Below are 12,785 nucleotides of genomic sequence, written 5' to 3' on the forward strand. Positions count from 1 at the left end.
TACTAGACCAGTCTTCAGTTGTTGTGAGGTCCAAATGAGTGTGTCTACACACATACACACATGAAGCTCTTTTGCAAACTTTAAAGCTTTATATACATTCATTTATTAATATCCCACATTGTGCTCCATTTATTTGTGCACATCACAACCTCCTATTAGATTTCAAGCTCAAGCACAGGAATTCTCATTTTTCATACTTGTATTCCCAGACTTGCACTCTTTGAACACAGGAAGTGTTTAATACTGTTGATATGAATTGGTGACTGGGAAGCAACAAACTTGTTATTGACCCAGCAGGAGGGAGAAGGCCCTTGGTTTTTCTCAAGTTGACTGGGAAGGGAAGGTTGTATATTTGAGGCACAGAAGAGGAGTAGGCCAAAACCTCACAAAGGAGACTGCAGCAAATACCGTTCCAATGCTTTATTAACAGTTTGAAACAAATAAATTCAACAAATCAGAGGCGATGACATGTCCCAGAAGCCTGAAAGGCGAGGGAAATAGATTTGTATCTTGCCCTTTACTTTTTTTTTTTTTTTATCAAATGCACCTTAGCAAAAGTGATTTAAAAAAGAAAGGCTCAAAGTCCAAGTGTCAGCCAGCAGGGAGGGACAATGGGAGTAGGAAGTACTCCCTAAACCACAGCATCCAAAAAAAGTTGTCATAGCAGCTGCTGTTGCCCCAAATCCTAAGCCCAGGATTTTGGACCTCCTCAACTCCCAGAATTCCCTTTTTGCCCTTGATGCCTCTAGATTTCCTCCTATAGCCCTTCCTCCTAACCTTTCCCCTTGTCCCAGCAACTACCATTCCTGGGATTAAACTTAAGAGGGTCCCACTCTCCTCTTCCTATCTTTAAGTAAGGAAGTGAAGGGGACATGAGGAAGGCAAGGATGATTCCCTGCATTTGGGAATTCTAGCTTCACCTTGCTAGGGGATATGGCACGAAATTGTATCCAGTGTACGGTGAGGGTACAGTGCCTACAGAGCATCCTACTCACATGATTCCAGAGCACCCTACTAACATGATTCCACCCTCCCCCCCAACCCTTAATCTAGACCTCTCTCCTCCCCCATGGTGGTACCCAGTTAGCATTTGCACATTTGGCTCTTCAAATATATTAAATTTATAAAAAAACTCAGCAGTACCTTGGTCCTCTCAGCTCCTTGGCCTGGCCTTGTCTGGTCAGGGAAAAAGTACCAAGCTACCCACAGATCTCAGAAATTAATAATCCAGAACTATTGCTTGGGCTTGAAATTTGAACCTGCTGATCAGACAGGTTCAAATGAGGGCAGTGAGGTGGGTCCTGATCTCTGGGGATAAATGAAGGGGAGAAATTCCAGGAACTCTCCCATTCAGGAGGGAGAGAGGCCAGGGAACAGGGAAGAGGGGTTTTTTTGTATATTTTCTAAAAAACAACATCTTATACAAAAATAGATCCATTTGCAAAACAATTTCTTAGCCAGGAGGCTCTGCCTCCCCTTTCCCTGGAGACTTGGAGAGGATGGGGGCCTTGTGCAGCCATACAACAGCTGAAACTTCAGGTGGGGATGAGCCAAGGCCCTAAGAATAACGAGGGCAGTGGGTTTAAGCAGTGGGGAGCAAGTGCAAAAGACAAAGGGAGGGAGGGACAGTAAGAAAGGACACTCAGTTAAGCTGAGGGTATGGGGAGGCTGTCCGGTCTTGATGCCCTGTCCAGCAATCCCAGACTCTAGAGTGCTCTAGTTCATGCCATAGCTGGATAATAGTGGTCCAGTTCTTTTTGCTTTGTGAAGCTAGGAAGAGGGGTCTTTCCCTGGGGGTGGGATGAGGGTGAGAGTTGCTCCTCATTTCTCTAGAAGTAGCAACCAACACCTCCCCATAAACAATAAATAGCAAATAGCAAATGGAGAGAGGGAGAAGAAAGCATGAATGGCAGCAATGATAGGAGATACAAAAATATGGTCAGAAAGTTCAATAGCCCCATGCGGTTCCTAGGGCTAGAGAAGCCACAGCAGGGCACAAGACAGCAGAAAACACGAATCCAGCAAGATTGACCTTGGGGTGAGCCCCTTTGGAGCCAGGGACTGAGGAAGCAGGTTAGGTACCGCCTGAGGTGTGGCACCACAATAACAAAGGAAAGACAGGGTTAAGGCAGCATAGATGGTCCCTGCTTTGGTAATGCAACAGCCAATGCTGAATGGGTGTCTAGGACTTCCTCCACGGTGCCCTTTCCTTCTTGCCTCCAGACAGCTAAAGCTGTGTATACTATACAGAGAGCAGCAGGCCAAAGAAAGGAGGCAGGGAAGGTTGGCTGCCATAGAGGAAAATCCACTTGACCCCTTAGGCTCATGCTGCAAAGGCAGGGCTGCCTTGGGCTCAGCTGTTCAGCCAGTGTTGCTGCAAAGCCCAGGCCTAGCTCGCATGACCAATCAATTCCTTATTTTCATCGTGTATATTCCGACTTCCCTCTTTCATCTTGGGCACCTTAGTAGAACATGTAGTCATGGCATCATCCTTTGTCTCCTGTGAGTCGAGTACAGAGGTGACTGCACATCCGGCCTTCCTGTTGGCTGTAAGAGAATGGATGTGAGACATTGTCATGGGAAAACCTGGTTCCTTGTCCCCTTCAATCTCTGAGAGAGAGACGCAATTGAGGCCTAGGCTAACGTGTGTACTACTCCGGACAGCAGGTGGAATAACATGAGTCAACAGTGGAGAGGACGAATCTCTCAGTGAAATAAGACAAGATGGTCAAGTGAGGGACAAGAGAGTTCAGTCCATCTTGGTCACAGCTATATTCAGTCTTTGTCAGTTCGATGTTCAGCTAATCACACAGCCAGGACAGCACCCCCATAGCCTGGAGGAGCTTTCTGCAGGTGGCAGAGGATCTGCCACAGCCAGAAGCACTAGGAAGGGCTGTGTTTCCCTAGCACATGCACACCTCGCATGGAGATGATTCTTTCTTAACTGCTTTCGCCCTCAAGGAATAAAAAAAAAAAAGGCCTAGACTTCCAAAAATCCCACCTGCTTTATGATGAACACTGTGATCCTGAAGCTATAGATCTTATTTCAAGATAAGCCAGGGCAGACAGAGTTATCTGCCAACTACAAAATGTGCATTAGGTGGATCATACAAAGCAGGGATTTTTTTTTCTTTTTTTGGTGCCATGGGCCCCTTTGGCAGTCTGGTAAAGCCTATGAACCCCTCCTCAGAATAATGTTTTTTAATGTTTATAACTGAAGGAAGGAAATGCTAAATATAACAGGCCCCCTGAAATCTATCCACAGACTCTTTCTATGGACCAGATCCCTTTTATAAAGCAATCTGAGGCCAAAAGATGATGATGTTCCATTCCAGTTGCAACCCCAAGGCTGCCATTGGAAGCACCCCAAATGCTAACACCAATAACCATAGACAGCACCCTCTCTCCCTGTTCTATCCACTAGAATTTCCAAATAGGCTCCAAGGTCTGCAGGGGTTGTTTCTCACAGTTTCATGTCCCTAGGACACAAAGGTGGTTCTCCTCTACCACACATCTCTGTGACTACCATCCCTTCCCATGACCTCTAAGTACAAACAGCATGTATTTGGAAATAAGTATGGGAAAATAAGAGAGGTCAGAGGAAGGCAATGTGGAAGATGGAACACAGTGAGGTGGCTAAGAGGATCATGGTACCAACAGGTGAAAAGAACCTGAGGAAACTATAGAGTCTGGTCTAATCTATGTATGAGATAACCCCTAGAATTTCTGCCCTCTCTGGAGTAGCATAAAATCTTTATTTGAGGGAGAGCCAAACAGGATTAGAAAGCCCAAGTCAGCACCACCCCCTCTTCTTTCATTTCTGTGGCTGCCTGCTGTGCTGAGCTCTCAGTCTTCATCACCACCCAAACCCACTGTTCTTCTCACATGCAGAAACTACCAATGGGGGCAGAGTAGGGAGCACACATAACATGGTCCCAGTTCATCAGCTCAGAAGTGTCCGTTTCTTCTTCCACTTACTAGCACAAAATACTGTCTAACAAGAGGAGAATGAAGAGTAAACACATTTCCCAAAAGCAGTTCTCAGCTAGACTTGAGTTTTATCACTTTCTAGGCAGTGTGGGGCATAAATGCCTTGGGAGTTCCATAGATAATGAACACTCTCTAGAGTTTGGTATTTTTTTTTTCCCTACAAAGAGTTCCTGTAGGAGTCTTCAACTTACTGGACAAGATCACCAAGTTCCTTAGAAGTTCTGATTTATATTGTTTTTTTCTATAGACGTTCCCTTTCCATTTCCTTTTCTCCACCTGAGGTTCCAGGAACCCCTTTAATTTGCAAAACTGCCCAGAATTGTCACCCTTTCCTCTGTAGTTCTTTTTTGTCCCTCTGGCCCACTTCTCATTTCTGGAGAAAAGAGGCTCAAAAACCACATCATTGTCTGACTTGAGGCCAAGCTCTAGCAGTGAGGTAATGCTCCTATGAGGCCCTTTTCTTTGTAGATCTGGAGGACAAGACACAGGTAAGGTAAAATTTCTGACTCTAAACTCAGGAAAAATAAAGGCCAGATTCAAAGGGATTAAATAACCTAGTTTTTGTCAGGTGGTTTGGGGCAGCTATTGTTAGCGAAGATAGGTCTGGTCAAAATAGGAGGCAGGAGTATAGGAGTCAAAGTTTAAAAGTTGAACCATTTTGAAATGCTTTGTTCCTCATCTTCTTTCTCTGTAGAATAAGACTGCTGCCTCTACCTAGGAAAATTTTTGAGGACAAATATTCACAGATATTAAAGAATTCTTGATGCTTTATACATTAGATAACACCTATTCTTTTTTTTTTCGGGGGGGGGGGGGCAAGGCAATTGGGGTCAAGTGACTTGCCCAAGATCACACAGCTAGTGTGTCAAGTGTCTGAGGCCGCATTTGAACTCAGGTCTTCCTGACTCCAAGGCAGGTGCTCTACTCACTGAGCCACCTAGCTGCCCTGATAACACCTATTCTTAAGTCATGCTAGGAGTTAATAAGGGGTCTGCAATACTCTTCATTTAAGATTAGGGAAGCTAAAGCACTAGGGATGGACACAACATAACTCAAGGTCACATAGCAAGCTAATATCAATTCTGGCAACAGAACCTAAATATCCTTACTCCTACTCCATCTTGTCCATTATAATAATGCTGAGTAGCTTGAACAGCCAAGATCAAGGGGACTGCCCGATCCCATCCCTCATTAGCTAGTTGATTTTAGCCCAGGGAAAACTAAAAGCTTGACAAAGGTACAAAGAAGTATATTGAATACATGAAAAGGTTCTCCCTTATGCAATTTTATTCATATTAACAATTATTTAATATTAATACCGACAAGAAAGAAAGGTCAAAAAGGGGAAAAGTCAGCAAGAAGCAGCTACACAATGTGGGGGATGGAAAAGGGTTAATGAGCTGGAAAAAGGACTTTATAGAACACAGAATGGGAACTAGTTAAAGGAAGTGTGCCTTTTAATCAGTTCCTCCCAGGGAAGAGGAAACTGGGACAGATAGGACAGCCACAGTTATACTAAAAATTTCATTCATGTCCTAATAAACTCCTAATTATATCTATTGTCCTATTTTTGCTCTATGGGTATTCTCTTCTTATCAAAATACTCTAAAAATATGGAAAAAAGAAAAGTTCCATTGAGGCAACTTCATTACTACTTCCTAATTTTATCTGAGGGTAGAAAAGAGACCTTTCTGGACTATACAGGGGTTTCACTGTCATTTTCTGTCTAGTTATAGCCAATTAGTAGGAGCTGAGAGAGTTAGGAATTAAGTCTCGGAGTAGAAGAAGAAGGGAATTGGGGGATGTATTTCTTTCTTCTTTTGACTCTTGTGCCATTGAGCAGATGGCCAGTACAAGAGGCTACAATTCAGACACTGAAATAAAGTTGAGTCATTAAACCACAAACTGACTCAATCATCAGCCTGAAAAAGTTCCTGCAGGACAATCACAGAGATTCTTCCCCTCTACACTTAAGCCATTGTTTTTGAACACTGTTTTTGAACATTGTTTTTGAACACAGCAGCCTGGTTCTGCTTTTAATGAACTGGCCTTGAAAGTCGCCCTTTCTCCCTCCTAGACCACTTCCCCCCATACCCAATAAAAGGCCTTTGTATGATGGTCACTCCCTAGAGGCCTGTAGATTTTTTCCATTCCTTTACATTCTAGGGAAGAGCTGATGGTGTCTTTGAATAGGGACAGCTGCCTCCCTGAGAATGAGCAGTCACAGACCAAGCCTGTGAGGAAGATGTATAAGCAGTGCCTCTGTTCAAGGCAATAAGCCAGATGATGCAGCCAAAAAGGCAGGCAGTAATGGGGGGGAAGGAAGGGGGTGGGCTCTCAAAGGATAGGCCGGAAACCATAGAGGGAAGATGTAGAGCCATCATCTTAAAGAATGAAGCTTATTAATCCTCTGTATCCCCTTATAACTAGATTGCCACAGAGCTTCTACAAATCAGAAAATTAAGTGACTTGTCATAGGTAACACAGTTAGGTAAGAAGTAGAGTTGGCACCAGAACCCAGGACTCCTGACCACCAGTCTACTAGGCTTTCCACTGTAATGCTTAGAGTTGTACCCAAGTGTCACATTTCTCTCAAAAAATGGGAGATCTATGAACCTTCCTAAGGATTTCTGATAGATGTATTCAGTGAGGATCCCTATGATCGTATGAAAGTAGAGACTATCGACTCACTAAAGAATGGAAGTCATTGATGATTACAGGACAGAGGACCATCAAGTAGAATCACCATACTTATCTCTGTGATATGACTCCTAGTCCATGCCTACTCTCAAACATATGGTTCTGCTCAAGGATATAAACACCTCACCTTCTTGTACCTAGTGTCTGATTTCTCCTGTAACCTCTTATACAGGAAGAACTAAAAGAGCTGTCAACTAATTCATTTTTCATAGAGGGCTAAGGCTCCAGTGAATGCTCTTTCTTAGCGCTTGAATATTGGATTCTTACTCCAACAAGGGGTAGAAAACAGAGCCAAGGGAAGCCACCAGTGGTCTGCATATCTATACAAAGGAAACATTTGGGAAGCATCTGGGATTCCAGTGTATTCTACTAGACATGCCTCTCTAGGGTCAAATGGGAATTTTCCACAGAAGCCAGTAGCCAGCACACTCACAGATGAGAGTAGAAAAAAAAATCTGAAGGGCACTGTATGTAAGAATGGTTTGAGACGTTTATTGTAGAGCTACAGTATCCTTCATGTGATGTGTAGGTATTATTGTCTACCAGTTGACGAAAAATATTGTGTGAATCTACAGGCAAGGTCCAAGCAGCACTGATTCAGTATGCTCTGCCTTCCCCCTACCCAAACATTCAGCAAAACACTCCACCCAAAGGTCATATCCATTAGACCCAGGCTGAAGAGAGCTAGAAAATGCTTAGGAAAATTCTGTCCCCTCTTACCTCCTACCCCTCAAATCAACATACCAATGAATTTCACCTTTACTTCAGGCTCTAGGGATTCTGTTCTAAAGGAACATGATTGGTGTTGGGACTGTGCTATAACCAAAGATTCTAGCATCCAATTAAATTTTCTATAGTATTCCATTTCTGGCTATTGAAGTGATGGTAAGGGATGATAAACAGTTCCAATCCAACCAATGGAGATCAGATTTCTGGGTTAGTTCTTGGTGACCTAAAAGTCTATCCTGCAAAATATGGATTGGGCTTAAGTATATCTATTACTGCATGCCCCAATTCTAATAAACCCTCTAGCTTGTAACAGGTACTAGAGCGCTTTAACTTGTTAAAAGGTAACAAGTGTGTCATGCTCCAACTTGAATGGAACTGGTTACGTTAATTACTGTGGCAGTATGCACATAGGCTCCATTCTTTTCCAGGATGGTCCCAAGGTTAAAGATGAGGTCAGGAAGGACCATAAAATGTCCAGAGAGGAAGCAGCACAACACCCATCTCTTTAGTAGTGAGGCTATGGCTAAAGGAAGCCTTCAGTTGCCATTTCCTTGCACTCTGGCAAAGAGGACACAATTCCTAAGATTCGGTTGCTCATATACCAAAGCATCATCAATCCTAAGAAAACATCTCAAACATGGTGATGCATCTACAGCCCTGGTGCCTCTCTATGATGAGAGGAATTAGATGAGGAGCCCTGGCTATCCTTCACTTTAGGTCCCTTTGCCTCTCTCCATTTCCCTAGTTATTCATCCTCCTCATACCTCCTCATACCTCACCTCGGCTATATTATTTTCCCCAGGTACTCTAGTTCAATGTTGTACACTTAAAACCACCAAAAGAAAGGTGTGGTGGGAAAGCCCACTTCTGGAGCAGATAACTCTCAAACAGAGATATGAGAGCTCCAAACTTTGAGTTGGTCATATCTGTCCCTGCCTTCTCTCAGATATCTGATCATTTCACTCCCTCCACTTACCCTAATTCTGACTACACATTTGTGTACAAATTCCTTATATATCCACAGAAACAAATTGCCTTCCTTCCACCTCCCTTGTTTTAGATCTTTGCTCCAAGAAGGGAGAAGTGAAACCAGAGCTCTCCTCCAAGTTAGCAGATGAGCTCTAGGTGTTGATAATCAGGTGACTTTCTCTAGGTTAAGGAGATTCCAGTAGGGTAGCTTCTTTACTCACAGACTGCCAATACTAGCTCTCTTCATCAACAGATTAGCTTGGCTAATCCTTTTTCCAATGTGTAGGATTCGTGCCCTTAACTCTGGAACAAAGAAACCTCACAGCTATCAACATAGAATCACTACCAATTCCCCCACTCACCTTGTCTGGGTCCTCTCTTCCTTCGGAATGCTGCACCTGACTGTAGGGCTTCCAGGAGACTGTCCATCACACCAGTCTCATCACCGTCTGTAAAGAAGTGAAGTAGGATATGGAGTGAATGGTTCATATGCTAATAGCCTCTTATTCCAAGCAGCCTGGGCTTTGTCAACCCCTACAACACAGAAAATGTTTTGGCCTCTACTGCTCCATATGGTTCCAAACCACAATGACAGATGGGAGTAGAAAGACAGAAGGGCCTCAAAATCTAAGTTGTGCATATTTACACATTACCTTAAGAGGTTACTGAAATAAGAGGTTTCAGCACTGAAACCTCTTTAATTAATTAAGGGGCACTGCTTCCCCCTTAGTAGGATCTTGAGTTATCAAGGCAAACATAGTTGGGCTCTTTTCCTTCAAGGTATACCCCACCTCCAGCCTCATTCCTTTCTTAGCTGGCATCAGGACAAAGAATTGCTGATCTTTACCACAGAGACTAAGATTAAAATCGTAGAAAGGAACTAAAACACCCTTCCCCCAATCCCTCAAGGCATTCTGCTTAGATGTCTGCAGCAGGGGTGTGTTCCCCTCTGCAGAGGGAAGACAGGCAGGAAGCCACAAGCAGGTATCGCTCCCCAACACCCTCCCCCCAGGGAGTCACATTCCATTTAGGCCCTCTTGCAGATACTGAACAATCCTTGTAGGTATACAAGGAGTTAACATGAAATCCTTGCTCATGGCCCAGGTCTGTTTCCATGGCAACAACTCCTGGGTGGTGAAACCTGAAACTGCAAAATCCCCAGGAACAGCTGTCATTTCCAAGGCTCTGGCTAAGTGTTCCAAGCGCCACCTGCCTGCCCAAGACGAACAATGCAGCTGACCTATATTCCGGCGTAACTGCTAGCCAAAGGATGGCAGGGCACAGGGATATCACGCCCCCTGCTGCCTGGGCCAAATCCTAACACCACATGTATGCCAAGGATAAAGGATCAAAGGGATCAAAGACAGCAGGCATGGCAGAGGTGCCCTCACTTTAACCATCAGAAAAGTCAAGTCCCAAGAGGCTGACTTCCCCAAGTTCTGGGATTTGAACCAGTATTCTGATTCCCAATTATATGTTGTTTTCACTATACCACATACCCTCCCACCCCCAGTACCTACAATGTCCTGGGAAATATGCTTCTAATTCTGTTCCAGTCCACAGACAAATATCAGAGGACAGGATTAAGACTGACCACCTTCTATGACCCTCACTTTATAGCTAGAATAGCTGGGATGATGAAAGACAAATTAAATTAGTTGGGCTGAGACTTGGCATAAGCTTTGTTACAAGGCTTTGGGCTGGAAAAGGGCAAAGAAATGGGCTGTTACTGCTTCTTCCTTTAGGATCTGATAGCTAGGCTGTCATGGGGGTTTGTTTTCTACAGGTGCTGAGGATGGAAGAAGTCCTGAGAGAAAAATAAGGTTCTAAAATCGATTTCCAAACAAACCAGGTTCGTACAGGATCAGGAAAAGTCAGTCTTTCTTTAAAAACAAAACAAAAACCTTGGCTTTAATAGGGCATAAATGACTCAGTTTCTCTTAAGTAGCTGAACTTTACTAGGCCTCGAATTTCAGAGGCATTACCCCTAACCCTCCCCCTTGGAAGGAACAGCCAAGGGGAGTGGGGGAGGGGAGAAGAGATAGTAAGGTAAATTCAGTTGGATACTGATTAAAATGTTAAATTTAATTTCAATTTAAGAGTTAAATTTCTGCAGTCACCAACAGGAGCAGTTAGAGGTGGGGGAAGGGAATAGGAAAGGAATCAAGAGCAGGAATACAGCAGAGGCAGGAAACAGAGGGGCAGTAATTGAGGCCATATGTTTCAACAAAGGAACGTTTCTGGTAGCAAAAGTGAGTGAGTGTGTGTGTGTGTGTGTGTGTGTGTGTGTGTGTGTGTGTGTGTGTGTAAGTTCTTGAGCCATATGTTTCAACAAAGGAATGCTGCTGGGAGTAAAAGACGGATGCTGCCTGGGAAAAATGTGTGTTTGTGTTATGGTTTGTAAATCCATACTCTGTAACTCTTTCCAAGCCATGGTGATAAGGAGGGTGTGGGGTAGGAAAGAGTTGGGAACTAAGGGGCGGGAGGGGGGGGGCGGGGCAGGGCAGGTACTGCTGCCACAAAGGACTTGGCAGAGGCCTGGGAGGCCATCTTAGAGATAATGTAAGCAAGAGGTCTGAAGTGTGTGAGAGGAGACCAGAGGAGCTCCTGAATAAGCAGAAAGGAGGAGCCATGTGTTACGGTAACACCAAGGTCACCACAAGAGAACATGAATGGGAAGAGGTTGTATGATTAAGAAGATAAGGTACAAAGAAAAAAATTTTTAAAAGAGAAAAAACTGGAAATCTAGTGGAGAAAATTAGAGCAAACACAAAATTTATCTGAGGAACTGTGCCAAAGGCTGTTATTAAAAATCCAGCTCAGAAGTCAGCCGTTTTCTCTGCCCAAACCACAACTCCTGAACATCCTCCTTGTTTCTCCCTCTCCCTATTCCTTGTTTTCCCTTCATACCTGCATTCATATCTATCAGCTGCTCTCTCTTCTGCTGTTTCTCTAATCGTTCTTTTTCTGCCTTTTCTTTGGCTAGCTTTGCTCGACGCATCTTTTCCTCTGTCTCCCGTCGCTTTTGGTTCTCCTTAACTGCTTGCTATGAGTAAAAAAATTATCATTAAGCAAACTGAGCTAATCTCTGGGAGAAAAACCCCCACCAGGTCTTCTTGGTTTGGAGGCAAAGACTGCTTGCTTACCAGAAACATATTCCTGAAATTGTTTAAGTCCATGAAGAATTCTTCCACAGTCACTTTCTTGGGATCAAAGAGGAAATAACCTCCTAGTTCCTTAAAGAGGGTTTCCATGTTAGAATGCATCATCCGCAGCTTGTTATATTGTTCCTGGGCATCCTTTACAAAGCTGTGAGGCCAAAGAGTAAAGGACCAGGACCAAGAAACTAATAGTCTTGCTTCTTTAGACTCTTCTTCAACTACACACTCCCAGAGTGGAGGGCATCACCTATTAGCCTCAAGAGAAGTCACTAAAATGTGTTCCATACTCTTACTCTAGAGCCCCACAATATCTCCCGTTTATCCCCCTTTGAGTTTTCCCCCTCTTCACACTCTTTGAAAGGATATGGTCATTTTCTCCACAAACTTGTCTTTTTCATCAGTGGCAGCTGGGAAGTTCTGAACATCTCGTTCTACATCTGAAATCTGCTTCTTCATTAGATCCAGGTTTTTCTGTAAATTCTCAGCTGAGACTGCATGAGATAGATGGGGTAACAATGAACTTATAGCTTCAATGAAAAATGAACTTACAGCCCTGAAAGAATCTTAGCCTAGAACAGCAACTCTTCAAGTCAGTGAGTTTCCCCTTCCTAACTGCTTCAGGTACTCGATTACATTTAATGCAGTAGTTCTTAGTATTTGGCCTGACATACCTTTGAATTGCTCTCTACTGTGTGCAAGTATTATCTCTCCATTAAGACTCTAAGCATCTATCTTGATGACCAGAATTGTGTTATGAATTTATGTGGCAAATCCCAACACTACAGTGCTAGAAAAAATCAGAAATGGTCCACAAATACATGTTTAACTGAATGAACTGAGCTCCTGACTCTTAGGCCCTGTGGTCTTGGCCCTATGCTTGTTAGAGCAATGGGGTTTAGAGGAAGGGAGACTTGCACAGAAACATGTAACTAGGACAAGTGCTACCTGTACAATATATTGGATTACTTCCACTCTCAGAGAAAATGAGTGGTAGAATCAGCTTTTCCTTCAGCAGAAGGCTATATTTTCTCTGCCTTCTTCTCAGATAGTGATGTCTTAACTTCTGCCAAGAAAGTCTATGTTTTCTAAATGGGAAAACCAAGAGAGTTGAGGTCTTAGACTAAAAACAAGTGCTTTTCCTCCAGAAAACTTTCTTTTCATTGTGCTGCTAAATATTCTCCTCAATTTCATACACAGAAGCCCCTCTCCACTTTATATTTTCACTACGGATCATGT

The 12,785-nt window shown here is 43.5% G+C and overlaps 1 protein-coding gene across 3 annotated transcripts in view; it reads right to left on the bottom strand.

Moving 5' to 3' along the window:
* Nucleotides 1-405: 405 nt before the first annotated feature.
* Nucleotides 406-12,785, bottom strand: part of DIAPH1 (diaphanous related formin 1) — an 83,108-nt gene continuing 70,728 nt past the window's right edge. For all 3 annotated transcript variants that reach the window (XM_036749431.1, XM_036749433.1, XM_036749432.1), the window contains 5 exons: nt 11,916-12,040; nt 11,535-11,699; nt 11,299-11,434; nt 8,751-8,837; nt 406-2,547 (listed from right to left, as the gene is read on the bottom strand). In XM_036749431.1, the coding sequence (XP_036605326.1) occupies nt 2,390-2,547; nt 8,751-8,837; nt 11,299-11,434; nt 11,535-11,699; nt 11,916-12,040 (671 nt within the window). In that variant the 3' untranslated portion in view covers nt 406-2,389. The remainder of the gene's footprint in view (nt 2,548-8,750; nt 8,838-11,298; nt 11,435-11,534; nt 11,700-11,915; nt 12,041-12,785) is intronic.

The sequence above is a fragment of the Trichosurus vulpecula genome, chromosome 3 (genome assembly GCF_011100635.1).
Source record: "Trichosurus vulpecula isolate mTriVul1 chromosome 3, mTriVul1.pri, whole genome shotgun sequence".
Lineage (NCBI taxonomy): Eukaryota > Metazoa > Chordata > Mammalia > Diprotodontia > Phalangeridae > Trichosurus > Trichosurus vulpecula.